The sequence below is a fragment of the Panthera leo genome, chromosome A1, assembly GCF_018350215.1.
Source record: "Panthera leo isolate Ple1 chromosome A1, P.leo_Ple1_pat1.1, whole genome shotgun sequence".
NCBI classification, from domain to species: domain Eukaryota; kingdom Metazoa; phylum Chordata; class Mammalia; order Carnivora; family Felidae; genus Panthera; species Panthera leo.
The window spans coordinates 141480984-141497976 of record NC_056679.1 but is presented as its reverse complement, the minus strand read 5'-3'; the positions used below and the strand labels follow the sequence as shown (position 1 = coordinate 141497976).

General features: G+C 38.2%; 1 protein-coding gene across 7 annotated transcripts in view; it reads left to right on the top strand.

Annotated features, from left to right (window-relative positions):
• Nucleotides 1-16993, top strand: part of WDR41 (WD repeat domain 41) — a 209020-nt gene that overhangs the window by 8234 nt on the left and 183793 nt on the right. For 2 of the 7 annotated variants that reach the window (XM_042941733.1, XM_042941781.1), the window contains exons 1-2: nt 7125-7411; nt 7858-7967. In XM_042941733.1, coding sequence (XP_042797667.1) covers nt 7291-7411; nt 7858-7967 — 231 coding nt within the window. In that variant the 5' untranslated portion in view covers nt 7125-7290. Of the gene's footprint in view, nt 1-7121; nt 7412-7853; nt 7968-16993 lie in introns of those variants that run through there. The other 5 variants (XM_042941724.1, XM_042941715.1, XM_042941789.1 and 2 more) reach the window with 4 other exon arrangements.

The following is a 16993-nucleotide window of genomic DNA, read 5'->3' as shown; positions in this document are numbered from 1 at the left end:
AAGATTGCTTTGGTATTCAGGGTCTTTTCTGGTTCCATACAAATTTTAGGATTATTTGTTCTAATTCTGTGAAGAAGGCTGGTGTTATTTTGATAGGGATTGCATTGAATGTGTAGATTGCTTTGGGTAGTATTGACATTTTAACAATATTTATTCTTGCAGAACAAATATTCCAGAAGCATGGAATATTTTTCCATTTTTTTGTGTGTCATCTTCCGTTTCTTTCATAAGCTTTCTATAGTTTTCAGTGTATAGATTTTTTCACTTCTTTGGTTAGATTTATTCCTAGGTATTTTATGGTTTTTGGTGCAATTGTAAATGGGATCGATTCCTTAATTTCTCTTTCTGTTCTTCATTGTTGGTATATAGGAATGCAGCCGATTTCTGTGCATGATTTTATATCCTGCCACTTTGCTGAATTCATGGATCAATTCTAGCAGTTTTTTGGTGGAATCTTTTGGGTTTTCCATATACAGTATCATGTCATCTGTGAAGAGTGAAAGTTTGATCGCCTCCTGGCCAATTTGGATGCCTTTTATTTCTTTGTGTGTCTGATTGCTGAGGCTAAGACTTCCAATGCTATGTTGAATAAAAGTGCTGAGAGTGGACATCCCTGTCTTGTTCCTGACCTTAGGAGGAAAGCTCTCAGTTTTTTCGCATTGAAGCTGATATTAGCTTTGAGTCTTTTATATATGGCTTTTATGATCTCGAGGTATGCTCTTTCTATCCCTACTTTCTTGAGGGTTTTTATCAAGACAGGATACTGTATTTTGTCAAATGCTTTCTCTGCATCTATTGAGAGGATTGGTGGTTCTTGTCTTTTCTTTTATTGATGTGATGAATGACGTTAATTGTTTTGTGGATATTGAACCAGCCCTGCATCCCAGGTATAAGTCCAACTTGGTTGTGAATAATTTTTTTAATGTACTATTGGATCTGGTTGGCTAATATCTTGTTGAGGATTTTTGCATCCATGTTCATCAGGGAAATTGGTCTATAGTTCTCCTTTTTAATGGGGTCTCTGTCTGGTTTTGGAATCAAGGTAATGCTGGCTTCATAGAAAGAGTTTGGAAGTTTTCCTTCCATTTCAATTTTTTGGAACAGCTTCAAGAGAATAGGTTTAACTCTTCCTTAAATGTTTGGTAGAATTCCCCTGGAAAGCCATCTGGCCTGGACTCTTGTTTTTTTGGGAGATTTTTGAGTACTAATTTGATTTTTTTACTGGTTATGGGTCTGTTCACATTTTCTATTTCTTCCCTCCTGTTTCAGTTTTGGTAGTATATATGTTTTTAGGAATTTGTCCATTTCTTCCAGATTGCCCATTTTATTGGCATATAATTGCTCATAATATTCTCTTATTATTGTTTTTATTTCTGCTGTGTTGGTTGCGATCTCTCCTCTTTCGTTCTTGATTTTATTTATTTGGGTCCTTTCCTTTTTCTTTTGGATCAGACTGGCTAGGGGTTTATCAATTTTGTTAATTCTTTCAAAGAATCAGCTTTTCTGATTTCAATGATCTGTTCTACTGGGTTTTTTTTTGGTTTCAATAGCATTGATTTCTGCTCTAATCTTTATTATTTTCTGTATTCTGCTGGTTTGGGGTTTTATTTGCTGTTCTTTTTCCAGCTCTTTAAGATGTAAGGTTAGGTTGTGTATCTGAGACCTTTCTTCCTTCTTTAGGAAGGCCTGGATTGCTATCTACTTCCTTCTTATGACTGCCTTTTGCTGCGTCCCAGAGGTTTTGGGCTGTGGTGTTATCATTTTAGTTGGCTTCCATTTAGTTTTTAATTTCCTCTTTAACTTCCTCATTAGCCCATTCATTCTTTAGTAGGATGTTCTTGAGTCACCAAGTATTCGTTATCTTTCCAAAATTTTTCTTGTGCTTGATTTCAAGTTTCTTGGCATTGTGGTCTGAAAATATGCATGGTATGATCTCGAACTTTTTGTACTTGTTGAGGGCTGATTTGTGTCCCAGTATGTGGTCTATTCTGGAGAATGTTCCATGTGTACTGGAGAAGAATGTATATTCTGCTGCTTTAGGTTGTAATGTTCTGAATATATCTTTTAAGTCCACCTGGTCCAGTGTGTCATTCAAAACCATTGTTTCCTCATTGACTTTCTGTTTAGATGATCTGTCCATTGTTGTAAAAGGGGTGTTGAAGTTCCCTACTATTATGGTATTATTATCAATGAGTTTCTTTATGTTTGTGATTAATTTATATATTTGGGTGCTTTCATATTTGGAGCATAAATGTTTGTAATTGTTAGGTCTTCTTGGTGTATAGACCCCTTAATTATGATAAAATGCCCTTATTCATCTCCTGTTACAGTCTTTATTTTAAAGTCTAGATGGTTTGATATAAGTATGGCTACTCTGGCTTTTTTTTTGTCGACCATTAGCATGATAGATGGTTCTCCATCCCCTTACTTTCAACCTGAAGGTGTCTTTGGGTCTAAAGTGTGTCTCTTGTAAGTAGTGTATAGATGGATCTTGTTTTCTTACCCATTCTGTTACCCTGTGTCTTTTGATTGGAGCATTTAGTCCGTTGACGTTTAGAGTGAGTACTGAAAGATATGAATTTATTGCCATTATGTTTCTTGTAGAGTTGGAGTTTCTGGTGGTGTTCTCCGGTCCTTTCTGGTCTTTGTTGCTTTTGGTCTCCCCTACCCCTGCTCTGTCTTTTCTCCCCTCAGAGAGTCCCCCTTAAAATTTCTTTCAGGGCTGGTTTAGTGATCACAAACTCCTTTAATTTTTGTTTGTCTGGGAAACTTTTTATCTCTCCTTCTATTTTGAATGACAACCTTGCTGGATAAAGAATTCTTGGCTGCATATTTTTCTGATTCAGCACATTGACTATATCCTGCCACTCCTTTCTGGCCTGCCAAGTTTCTGTGGATAGGTCTGCTGCAAACCTGGTCTGTCTTTCCTTGTAGCTTAAGGACTTTTTTTCCCTTGTTGGTTTCATGATTCTTCCCTTGCCTGAGTATTTTGTGAATTTGACTATGATATGCCTTGTTGATAGTCGATTTTTGTTGAATCTAATGGGAGTCCTCTGTGCTTCCTGGATTTTGATGTCTGTGTCTTTCTCCAGGTTAGGAAAGTTTTACACTATGATTTGCTCACATAACACATCTACCTTTTTTTCTCTCTTCATTTTCTGGGACCCCCCCCCCCCCCACCATGATTTTGATGTTCCTTTTTAATGAGTTACTGATATAATTCTTAAATTGTGCTCTTTTGCCTTAGTCTCCCTCTTTTTTTCTGCTTCATTATTCTCCATAAGTTTGTCCTCTATATTGCTGATTCGCTGCTCTGCCTCATCCATCTTTGCCACCGTGGCATCCATTCAAGACTGCAGCTCAGTTATAGCATTTTTTTATTTCATCCTGACTAGCTTTTACTTCTTTTATCTCCACAGAAAGGGATTCTAATGTATTTTTGACCCCAGCTAGTATTCTTATCGTGATTCTAAATTCTGGTTCAGACATCTTGCTTGTATATGTGTTGATTAAGTCCCTGGCTGTCATTTCTTCTTGCTCTTTCTTTTGGGGTGAATTCCTTCATTTTGTCATCTTGAAGGAAGAAAGGGAATTAAAAAGGTAAAAAAAATAAAATTAAAAAATTAAAAACAACACACACACACAAATCAAATAAATGATGCTAGATCCTAGGTGTGTTTTGGTCTGGTTGTTGAAAGGAGCTTGATAGATTAGAGAAAAAAGGGGGAAAAAAAAGGTTTGAGAATTTGAAAAAACGAATACAATGAAATAGAATAAAATGAAATGATGGAAGAAAATAGAATTTGAAAAATTTACAAAAAAGTAAAAAATACAGTAGAAAAACATTAAAGAAAAATATTTTTAATAAAAATTGAAAATAAAAATAATTTTTTTCTCTTTCTGTATTTAAGAAAAAGAAAAGAAACAAAAAAGAAAAAAAATTAAAATTGAATAGATGGACCAGCGAACAGACTGAAATACGATTGAAATTACACCGTTTTTTTGTAGAGGTCAAACTGTGAAGCACTTTATAGTCCATAAACTAAGCAGGCAGAGAGACTTGTGGTGTTCCTGAAGAGCGAAGTTGGCCCAGTTGGGCAGAACTTAGTGTAATGGCTCCATTCTCCAGTAGATGCTGCTGCTTAGCTTTCTGGGGTGGATTGTTGTGGCGCTTCTAAGTGTGTATGCGCATGCGTGGGAGCAGTGAAAATGGTGTCACCCAGCTACCAGTCTCTAGTTTGGGAACTCTGTTCTCCCCAGTCAGCAACTGCACACCTGTCCTTTGTCTCCAGCTTGCATCCATTCCCCGCTTTTACACTGTCTGTGACCAAGCTGTCAGATTGCCAGGTGGTATCTCCCTCCTGAGTTTTATCTCAGATGCGACTGCTCACTCTGAGGGACTGCGGCTTTGACCCAATCAGACCCTCTGAGGGTCTCACCAAGCAATGGCTGGGTGCCGGCCATGTCCAGGAACATTCATGGGACTGTGCTGCTGCCGATGCCCAGAGACTGTGGCTGGGTGTCAGCCTGCCCCAGAAAAATGTTGCACAATTGTGTAGCAGCAGTATTTCAGGGATTATGGAAAATCACAACATGCATCTGGCACCAGGCTTCACACTTAACAACCTTGTTCCAGCACCACCAAATGTGGTTGTTCTCTGGAGTCTGCTGGGACTGGGTGGCTGCACAGCCTTTACCAATCTCCTTCCTGCAGAGGAGCCACCTCTCCCTGTGTGGCCCGAGGATCTCCAGACCTCACTCTGCTCCTGGGGATTTGCCCTTCCCACCAGAGCACCGCCAGGTACTGAGCTGCGGAGTTTCAGACTCTGTGCTCCCTGTGTTTATAGAGTCTTAATGGAATTTAAACCCTCTCCTTTCTCCCTTTTTAGTTCAGTCCCTGCAGCTGTTTCCACTTTTCCATTTTCTCTCCACATGGATTTTTTTTGGGGGGGTGCTTTTCCCATACTCTCCCCCCATCCATCCTCTCTCTGCAAGCAAAAACAGCTCCTTGCCCTTGTGGCCTCTCTCTTCCAGTTCACCTCTTTGTGCTGCCATACCTGCTGAGTTGGGGTTCACGTTGTGCAGATTGTTGTGTTAATCCTCAGCTCAGTTTTCTAGGTGTGTAGGATGGTTTAGTGTTGATCTGGCTAGATTTCATGGACATGAGATGCAAACAAAACTTCCATGCTCTTCCGCCATCTTGGCTCCTCCCCCCCAAGGCTTATATGATTATTAAGATGAAAAATAAATCACTCCTGATAACAAGCAAAATAGTATTTTCATTCTCACAAAAAGAGACTATTCTCATCCTATGGTGAGCACAGTGCTCACTTGGAGTAAACTAGTCACCCGCGGGAGGCTAATTACCTTTTCCAAAGAACTGGACTACCATGTAGTGTGTTCTCAAAAGTAATTTAGTAAATGATGCCCTGGTATCTTGAAAGAGTTAATATGCCACTCTTAGAGACTCCAGTGACTGGATTGTTTCTCACGATAGAGGGAGGAGTACATGCTTGTCAGAAAATCTGCTGTCTTAGATTTCCCTGTTGGAAGACTTAAGAGCTTCATTTTCATTTGAAGCCTAGTGGCTTCTCTGAGAACTGATTGTATGCCATCTGACATCTCAGATTTGAAGAGTTATGATGAGAATTCTCTCTTTAGGCATACAAACTCCAAAGTAGGACCTTGAGGTTCTTGTAGGGGTTGCTTTGGATAGCCTGAGTTAGGAGATCACTGCTTCTCAAGAAGGTATGTTTTTTTCCCTTTTAGTTTTAGAAGAACAATCCTTGCCCCTATTCTGCTGTAGTTGAGGACCACGAAGATATGCAGCAGAGTTTGGAAATCATAGTTGTAATCCTTGATCAGCTGTTAGCCTAACTATGATCTCAGTCCAGTCACTTAGCAGCTATGAACTTGTATTTCCTCATGGGTTACCTGAAGTTCTTTCCCAATGCTGACCAAATCTAATAATGCTATAACTGTATGGTTGACCAGTGTGGGGAAGTCAGTTTAAAAATACCTGTTAGGGGCGCCTGGGTGGCTTGGTCGGTTAAGCGTCCGACTTCGGCTCAGGTCATGATCTCGCAGTCCGTGAGTTCGAGCCCCGCGTCGGGCTCTGTGCTGACAGCTCAGAGCCTGGAGCCTGTTTCAGATTCTGTGCCTCCCTCTCTCTGTGACCCTCCCCCGTTCATGCTCTGTCTCTCTCTGTCTCAAAAATAAATAAAAACGTTTAAAAAAAAATTAAAAAAAAATAAAATAAAAATACCTGTTAATCAGAGGCCTAGGCTGGTATTTGTCTAATCTTTCTTTTGAAGATAATTTTCTTTTATCTGGGAGGAGATGATCTGATTCTGAGTTAAGTTAGCATTGTGTTAAGGGGGTGAAAAGGTAAGCAGATAACATCAGTGTTCTACTGGAGAGTTCCTGCCACCAACAACTTCCCTTGCCTCCTTGTAATAGGATGCAGGCAAGGGGTTGGGACTGCATTAGAATTATTTTACAGAGTAGGAAAGGAAGTTTGGAATATGCAGGAATTTAACTTTCCATTGAAAACATGGCTTTGCAAAAAAATCCTCATCCCTGTGCTACAGTCATTAGTGCCATGGGGTTTTTATATTATCCAGTAAAGTATGTTTAGTCCATGAATTTAACAGAAAAGGAAATATTAGAAAGCAAATAGACAACCCAGACATATTCTCCTATAGGAAACACTCAGTAACTTTTGGTTGGATTGACTGGACTCAAGGTACTAGTTTTTGTGTAAAGTTAGCAAGGCAACTGGACAACTACTTAGAAGCTAGTATGTGGCAGTGTCACCATATTTATTCAGTTGCCAAGGCAATGCCAGGTGTTTATGACCACATGAGAGAATGAAAAGAATGGGTAGTCTAGTGGCTGTTCAGGTCAGTGCATGGACATAGGCCAGGAAGTATCTCTGCTCATGCCTCTTTTTATGTATGGATGAAGGCAGATAGTTCAATTCCAAGGGAAACTAGTGAAGCTTGTGAAGTATTTTAGGAGCCTTCAGCTTTCCTCTCTCCGCTGACATTTTTAGAGTCGGGAGCTTCACCTTCACATCCTTTCCCCATTCACAGTAGGAAATTAGTTGGTACTATTTACACTTTGAAAAGATTTAAAGCAATATGCTAATTCATCCATTTTAAACCCTTTGATTTTAGTGTAGAAAGAATGTCTTTATCTTAATCAATTAACAATTAAGCATTAGGAGGCAGGTAAGAATGGTGTTGGAGATAGAATGATTTGCACAGGGGCATTCTTCAGTTTAAAGAAATGATACCACACCTGAAACTGGCCCCCCAGATAAAATCCACTTTAGTTATTTATGGATGCTCCAGAATTTGGAGAAAAAGGAGTAAAGAAAAATACTCTTCATGTGGAGGGTGGAGCATAGGTGGGTTTTATTATTCTTTAAATGGTATATATATTCTTTTGTTCATTGGATATATTTCACAATAAGAGAAAACAATAAAAGTATCAGTTGTAGTTTCCTCCCCTCCACAGTTCCTGTCTTCAAACATCAGCTTTTCTAGAGTAACCAAGATTTTACAGATTTCCTTAGAGATTGATCGCCTCAAAACTTCTGAGGACACAAGTGGCAACTTCTGTATTGTTGCCTTCTCCTAGGTGACACCCTGGGCTCCAAAGTCACTTGGGCCATTTATGGCTTTAAAGTAGTCCTCTCCAGCCATTGCTCCCATACAAACCTCATCTCTTTCTTCCCTATGTTTTTTATTCCTCTGCTGTGAAATCCCCAGAGTCCATTTTTACTATGTAATATCCTGATTTGAAGCTTCCTTCTGCCTTCCCTATGGTAATCCTGTTGTTTCCTCTAGACAGGCAGTCCTCATCCTCCTGGCCCCAAATTTCTGCTGCTTCAGGGACATCTGGAACTGGGGTCAGGGCTTGGGAGAAGTAACAGCTGGACATGCTGCCCATGCATCTCTCAGGTAAATGGGGTGAGGGAGAGAGGGAAAATGGAGGCTTCATTGGGTATAATATAGGAAAGTCTGACCTGGAACATAGGGATAGGTTGAGAAAACGAAATCTAAGTTTTGGGAGAATCACCCATGGGACTTTATCTCTTAACTTGTGTGTGTATTGATGATTAGTTCAACTATTTCCTGGCCTGAATGCATGGCACCTGACACTTATTAGATGGTAAGAAATATTTGTTGAATAAATGATACTGAGGTGGTAATAAGGTAAAAATACAATATTTTACTTTAGGTATTGGAAAAGTGAAAGAGAAGTCAAGTAATTTGCAGTGTAAAAGTGAAAAAAAATTCTATTGATGTGAACTTCTTATCTGATCATCATGAACAACGAAGCAAATATATGTCACATCAAATACTTTCAAATGATATTTGAGTTTTCTTTGGTAACAGTAGTAAATTCCATGAGATACTAGGTAGGTTGTATCAAGGTAGGAAGGAAAGTCACTGGTTATCTAATATTATTGCTGGTCAAATCATTCACACAACTTACAGACCTTGTGGTCATATAGCATCAGCTTAGACATCTTCAAGATATAGGAAACTCACCACCTGATGAGGAATCTCATTTCTTCAAATACATTCTTTTTTTTAATTTTAAAGTTTATTTATTTTTTTTGAGATAGAGTGCAAGTAGGAGGAGGGGCAGAGAGGGAGGGAGAGAGAGAATCCCAAGTAGGCTCCTCAGTGCAGAGCCCAGTGTGGGGCTTGAATCCATGAACTGTGAGATCATGCCTTGAGTTGAAACCAAGAGTCAGAAGCTTAACCAACTGAGCCACTCAGGCACCCCTCTTCTAATACATTCTTATATTACACTGAAGCCATCGCTCCTCTGTCTTAGCCTTGATGTCCTACAAAACAAGTCTACCTCCTTTATTATTACTTGACATATCTTCCCATGTATAAAGACAGCTTTCTTATTTTTCTTCCTTTCCTAAAATCTATGAAAAGATAAGAGGCTATGATCAGAGATGCTAGAGTTTCCCAAGTTATCAAAAAAACATGTTTAATCATCTTTATTAAATAGAAGACAGATTTTAAGTTGCATGGGGTGGGGTGTCTTTATTTTTCCTAACCCACACAGATAAAACAGATTATTTTTTTAAATCAATATGTCTCAGTCTCTAGGGATGGGGTTTAAGAATCTCATTTTGAAGTTTGAGAACCACTGTTCCAGTCACTGAAGCTGTCCAGGTGAATTAAGTGTAATTGATGCTAATCTCAGGAATGGGTCTCACCTAGAAAGCAGTGTTGAGCGTTTGTTTGTTTGTTTGTTTGTTTGTTTTTGTTTTAGTTTAATTTAATTTTTTCTTTTTAAAATTTTATTTAAATTCTAGTTAACATACAGTACAATATTGGTTTTAGGAGTAGAATTCAGTGATTCATCACTTGCATACAGCACCCAGTGCTTATCATAACAAGTGTCTTCCTTAGTACCTATCACTCAACTAGCCCATCCCCCACCCACCTCCCTCCATCAACCCTCAGTTTGTTGTCTGTCTTTAAGGGTAATGTTGAGCCTTTCTGACCTCTCAGCTAACAGCCTTGGAATGGCCTCAAGTCTTTTACTGACTAAATGTTAACATTGACACCTATTAACTCTCATTTACAAACTTTCTTTCCCTCTTTCTCTTAGTCATAGATTTCTCAATTTTATTTGTTTATTAATGTTTATTTATTTTTGAAAGGGAGAGAGAGAGGGTGCATGAGCAAGTGGGGGAGGGGCAGAGAGAGAGGGAGACAGAGAATCCAGGTTCTGTGCTGAGAGCAGAGAACCCGAGGCAGGTCTCGAACCCATGAACCAAGAGATCATGACATGGGCTGAAGTTGGATGCTTAACTGACTGAGCCACCCAGGCATTCCAGATTTCTCAGTTTTAGTTAGACCTTCCCCCGACAGTGCACAGGTTGAGTTCTTTTCAGTCTCCTTATCCTTAGCCCTCTAGGTTGCTGCCAATGTAGGATAGTTACCTATTCCCCAAATTCAAGTTTTCTGAGATTATTTCTATGCTTAGACCTTTATATTTCATTGCTCTTCAACCTTAATTTATTTTCTAAAGCTTTATGTATATGAATGAAATCCACTTATAATTCCTTCCTCCATCTGATTATTTTTCTTTGGTTTATGATACCTTCTAATCCTCATGCATGTGCCTATTTAATTTTTTGTGACCAAAAAAATAGATGGTATTTTGTATTCTTTCTCTGTGTATTTTCCATATTGGGGTATGTTTTCATATATGTAGCTTTAATGTCTATAGGATTATCTTAGAGCCTTTTGCGATACTAGTGTTACCTGTTTGTTGTAAATACTATTAAATATAAATACATATTTATTCATTCAAAATATATTTGAATCTGATTCCATAACCCCATCACTCAGTTAAATACTAAGATTTGATGTATGAGTGTGTGTGTTTGTAGATGAGAGCAAGAGAGAGACATAGAGACACAGAGAATGAAACCTGTGTGAAAACACAAGAAAGTTACTTATAGCTACGTCCTGCAGTATGGTAACCACTAGCCACATGTGCCTGTTTAAGTTAAATAAAATTAAAAGTTCAGTTCCTCAGTCACAATAGCCACATTTTAAGTGCTCAAAACCCACATGTGATTAGTGGCTACTGTGTTGAGTGTCATTACAGAAAGTTTTATTAGACAGTGCTAACTTACAGCATTCTAGGCTAGGGTGGTAGAGAATCAGATTGCTCTGCTCCTTGCTGAATTCCATGGGACTTCTGTGCTACAGTACAGAGTGAATTGAACAATATAAGCTGACAGTGAGTACTCCCCAAAGGCCTTTGAAGAAGTGCATGTACGTAAGAACTTACCTAGCCATGGGATTTCAGTCTAGATTTCAAAGTAAACTTTTTAAAAATGAGGTTAAGGGGAACTGAGCAAGGTGATTTTAATTACCAAAGGTACAGAATGGGTGAGATGTATAGTTCAGGTCTACTATTTCTGTACTTGCTATATATCCCTAGTTGAATCCATATTTCAGTGATTTTCTCTGTCAATGGTAACCAAAGAATGCTTTTTATATAAGATTTTTAATTTGATCTGTGTGTGCATTTGGGGCTGTTCCTTGACTATTTAGAGTGGGTATATGACAGCTGTGGTGAGGAGTAAAAGAGAAGAGCATTGTGATTTGAGATAGACGCATGTCTGTGCACACACACACATACACACAGCTATGTCATAGCTGTTTCCGGAAAACAACTGTCTTACCACTTAGAGCTTGTCTGGTTCCTGATTTGAAATTAGGCATACTTTCTCCGCAGGACATCCTCAGTTCCCAGCACATCTCAAAAATGGTTATATATCAAAACCCTGTGGACCTGGTCAAATGTGCTGTTACATTAATTATAATGCAGAATGTGGTTGTGGATTCTGTATGCAGATATGCATAGAAAGCCTGCAGATGTGCGCAAAGGAAAAGCTGTTGAAAAGGCTTGAATACATTGCACTGGTGCCAGGCATATTTATCACAGGCTAGTTACTGAGAATGCTGTTGGATTTATTTAATGACTTAGTGTCAAGTATATCATGAAAGAGATTCAGCTCAGCTAGTAGGGGAAAAATATGTGTGTATTTAGTTCCTCCTGCCGCTTCACCTCGTCCAAAGCCCCCAGACAGAGTGGGCTTATAAAATTTTTTGAAGTTTAAGATGGTGACTTAAATGTAATCATTGAGTGTTTCTTTGGGGACTTAAAATAATTCTAAAATTGAAACTTACTTAAAAATGATCACCTTGTATCTTTGTTGCCGGTGATATTGGAAAGTCACAAACTTCATCATAGATTCGGTTTGTAGGATTGATTATGAGAGGGTATTATTGTAGCCATTAATTTTTTTTAATGATAAAAAATTGCAAACATATGCAAATATAGAAAAAATAGTACAATGAACTCATGTATAAAGCAGCCATATCTAATAATTTTAAGATTTCTGTTTCATTTTCTTTATTCATTATTTTTTTCATCTTTTTTCTCTGAGTCTGTTAAAGTGAATCTCAGACATTGTACATATTTCTATATGTATCTTTAAAAATATGAATAAATATTCTATTCATACCCTCCAACAATTAATTTTTTTGGTATAATCTAATCCATAATCAAATTTCTTTGACTATTTCAAAATATCTTTTTAGAGTTACTTAGAATCTTGTTCAAAAAAGTTTTGCACATTAGATTTGTCTCTTTTGGCTTTTAAAGAACAATTCAGTAATATTTAGTGAACTTAAAAGAGTTGGTCATAGTCCAGTTTTTTTTTCATTATAGTCGGTTTTTTGTGGTGTGTTTTAAAATTTTTTTTAATGTTTATTTTTGAGAGAGAGGGGCAGAGCATGAGTAGGGGAGGGGCAGAGAGGTAGGTAGACATAGAATCTGAACCAGGCTCTAGGCTCTGAGCTGTCAGCCCAGACCCTGATGCAGGGCTCAAACGCACAAACTGTGAGACCATGACCTAAGCCGAAGCTGGACACTTAGTCAACTGAGTGACCCAGGTGCTCCTGTTTTTTTTTTTTTTTAATGTTTATTTTTGAGAGAGAGGGCATGAATGGGGGAGGGACAGAGAGGGGGACAGAGGATCTGAAGTGAGCTTTGCGCAGACAGCATGAGCCTCATGTGGGGCTCAAACTCATGAACTGTGAGATTGTGACCTGAGCTGAAGTTGGGTGCTCAACTGATTGAGCCACCCAGGTGCCCCATCATAATCCAGTTTTATTTATTTATTTATTTATTTATTTATTTATTTATTTATTTATTTATTTATTTATTTATTTATTGTCATAATCCAGTTCAAGCTTTTCAACACTCCCCCCAAATTTCTTCAAACACATTTACAGTCAATCCTTGCTTCTGCCTCCAGCCCCTAGAAACCACTGATCTACTTTTTTGTATAAATTTTCCTTTTCTGAATATTTCATATCTTAAGTCTTAAAATCTGTAGTAGTGTCCTCCTCCCTTCTTTTCTCCCCCTGCCATTCACTTAACTGGTCTGTAGAAACCCCTGCATTCTAGATTTGTTTGCTTGCTTCTTTCTAGAGTCATGTTATTTGTTCCTTTACTCCTCTTATCCTTCCATATTTCTTGTAAATAGAATTTAGCTCCAGAGCAGCATTATCCAGTAAAACTTGTGCAGTGATGGAAATGTGTATCTGCACTGTTGTTCTGTACCTGTGCTGTCTAATGGCTACATGTGGCTTTTGAGTACTTGTGATCGAGAAACTGAATTTTTAATTTTACTTTTTAAATTTAAATAGCTACATGTGGCTACTGGCTATCATATTAGTGCACTGTAGAGGCTTTTAATCAGATTTAGGTCCAACATTTTTGGGCATGAATATTTCATAGGTTGTGCTGTATGCTTCATATTTGATCATATCAGGAAGCACACAGTGTTTGCTTGTCTTCATTTCAGTGATGCAGTGATCAACCAGGGGGTTCAAGTTGTTACAGCCCGATCTCCATTGTACAGTTTCCTATCACCACTTTAGCTAATGGTTTCATACATTTATGAATATTGTGTGAAGCATTTGCTTCACTAGGGCTTGCAAAATTATGATTTTCTCATTCTGTCATTCCTTCCATGTTGATTAGGTAGAATTCTTTAGTAAATAACTTTATTTTATCACCTAGAGCTATTTGATTATCCTAAAATACATTTTGTATGTGAAAGGCAGGAAAAATGTTTAATTTTTCCATTTTAACTGCAAATCTTCAGAATAAGTAATGTGTGCCCTAGTTATTTCCAGTAGTGTTTAATGAAGAGCTTTTTAAAGAAGTTTATTTGTTTGAGAGTGAGAGAGTATGTACACGAGTGTGTGCACAAGCGAGAGCAGAGAAAGAGGGACAGAGAATCCCAAGCAGGCTCCATGCTGTCAGCGCAGAGCCTGATGTGGGGTTTAGTCTCAGGAACCAAACTGCAATATCATGACCTGCGCCAAAATCAAGAGTCAGACGCTTAATTGGCTGAGCCACCTAGGCGCCAGGAAGAGATTTTTTTTTTTTAAGGTGTCATTTTACACTTGAGGTTTATATATTTGGTGTATTTTACTCAGTTGTATTTAGATATTTTTTGATGCTCTAAATATTCTATCTTTGGCCACTTGGAGCTCTTTGTGTTGGCTCATATGTTCTTTTATGTTTTAAATTTTTAAAAATGTTTTTATTTATTTTTGAGAGAGAGAGAGCGCGAGCGCACAAGCAGGGGAGGGGCAGAGAGAGAGGGAGACACAGAATCCGAAGCAGGCTCCAGGCTCTGAGCTGTCAGCCCAGAACCCAACACCGGGCTTGAACCTACAAACTGCAAGATCATGACCTGAGCCGAAGTTGGATGCTTAACTGACTAAGGCACCCAGGCATCCTGCTCATGTGTCTTTTGATTAAAACCATGAAGAATACTAATCATTAGGGAAATGCAAATCAAAATCACCTCAGACCCATCAGGATGGCTACGATCAAAAACCAAAACAAAACAGAAAATAGCAAGTGTTGGCAAGGATGTGGAAAACTTGGAACCCTTGTGTGGTATTGGTGGGAAAGTAAATTGTTGCAATTGCTATGGAAGATGGAGAGTGTTTCCTCAAAAAATTAAAAATTAAAAATTACCATATGATCCAGCAGCTCCTCTTCTGAATATATACCCAATGGAATTGAAAGCAGGGACTTGAAGAGGTATTTGTATACCCATGTTTATAGTAGCATTAATTGCAGTAGCCAAAAGATGGATGAATGAATAAACAAAATGCTATATATACATACAACAAAATATTATTTGACTTTAAAAAAGAAGGAAATTCTGATACATGCTACAACTTGGGAGAACATTGAGGACATCATGCTAAGTGAAATAAGCCAGTTGCACAAGGACAAATAATGTGATTTCACTCATATGAGATGCCTAAAGTAGTCAATTTCATAGAGACAGAAAGTGGGCACATAGTTGCTAGGGCTTTGGGGAGAATGGGAGTTATTGTTTAATGGGTATTGAGTTTTAGTTTTACAAGATAAAAAGAGTTCTGTGTGTGGATGGTAGTGATGATTGTACAACAATGTGAATATATGTAATACCACTGATTTATACAGTTAAAAATGGTTAAGATGGTAAATTGGTTATGTACATTTTACCAAAATTTGCTTAAAAAGCAGTTTCTTGAAGTCTTCTACGGGCAAAAGCCTAGTTGGGTATGCATTTAAGTGAAAATGGAAGGAGTGGAATTGGAGAATCTAGATATAGGCATTTTTTTGAAAAGTTAAAATATATACAAAATCAGCAAAAAGTGTATTTACTTGTTTATTTTTTACACCCAGTGTGGGGCTTGAACTCATGACCCCAAGAGCAAGAGTTGTATACTTCACGACTGAGCCACCCAGGTGCCCTTTTTCTTTGTTTTTTGTTTTTTTTGTGTTTGTGTTTTTTTTCTTTAGTAAGAACAAAAGTATTTAAAAACCCATTTATATGCTACTTAAAAACCAAGCATTGTTATTTTTGTGTATTTTCCTCACATGTGTGTATATTATTATTTTTTAAATCAATGTTATGTTTTATTTATTTATTTTGAGAGAGCACAAGTGTGCACGTGTGTGAGTGGGGGAGGGGCAGAGAGAGAGGGAGTCACTGTGCTGTCACTGCAGAGCCCGACATGGGACTTGATCTCAGGAATCAGGAGATCATGACCTGAGCCAAGATTAAGAGTTGGACACTTAACCTGCTGAATCAGCCAGGTGTTCTATGTGTATATTATTAAAGAAATTTATTTATTTATTTATTTATTTATTTATTTATTTTTTTTTGTGGAAGTTTATATTTTATTTTATTTTTTTTATTTTTTAATATATGAAATTTACTGTCAAATTGGTTTCCATACAACACCCAGTGCTCATCCCAAAAGGTGCCCTCCTCAATACCCATCACCCACCCTGCCCTCCCTCCTACCCTGCCCTCCCTCCCACCCCCCATCAACCCTCAGTTTGTTCTCAGTTTTTAACAGTCTCTAATGCTTTGGCTCTCTCCCACTCTAACCTCTTTTTTTTTTTTTTTTTTTTTCCTTCCCCTCCCCCATGGGTTTCTGTTATGTTTCTCAGGATCCACATAAGAGTGAAACCATATGGTATCTGTCTTTCTCTGTATGGCTTATTTCACTTAGCATCACACTCTCCAGTTCCATCCATGTTGCTACAAAAGGCCATATTTCATTTTTTCTCATTGCCACGTAGTATTCCATTGTGTATATAAACCACAATTTCTTTATCCATTCATCAGTTGATGGACATTTAGGCTCTTTCCATAATTTGGCTATTGTTGAGAGTGCCGCTATAAACATTGGGGTACAGGTGCCCCTATGCATCAGTACTCCTGTATCCCTTGGATAAATTCCTAGCAGTGCTATTGCTGGGTCATAGGGTAGGTCTATTTTTAATTTTCTGAGGAACCTCCACACTGCTTTCCAGAGCGGCTGCACCAATTTGCATTCCCACCAACAGTGCAAGAGGGTTCCCGTTTCTCCACACCCTCTCCAGCGTCTATAGTCTCCTGATTTCTTCATTTTGGCCACTCTGACTGGCGTGAGGTGGTATCTGAGTGTGGTTTTGATTTGTATTTCCCTGATAAGGAGCGACGTTGAACATCTTTTCATGTGCCTGTTGGCCATCCGGATGTCTTCTTTAGAGAAGTGTCTATTCATGTTTTCTGCCCATTTCTTCACTGGGTTATTTGTTTTTCTGGTGTGGAGTTTGATGAGCTCTTTATAGATTTTGGATACTAGCCCTTTGTCCGATGTGTCATTTGCAAATATCTTTTCCCATTCCATTGGTTGCCTTTTAGTTTTGTTGGTTGTTTCCTTTGCTGTGCAGAAGCTTTTTATCTTCATAAGGTCCCAGTAATTCACTTTTGCTTTTAATTCCCTTGCCTTTGGGGATGTGCCGAGTAAGAGATTGCTACGGCTGAGGTCAGAGAGGTCTTTTCCTGCTTTCTCCTCTA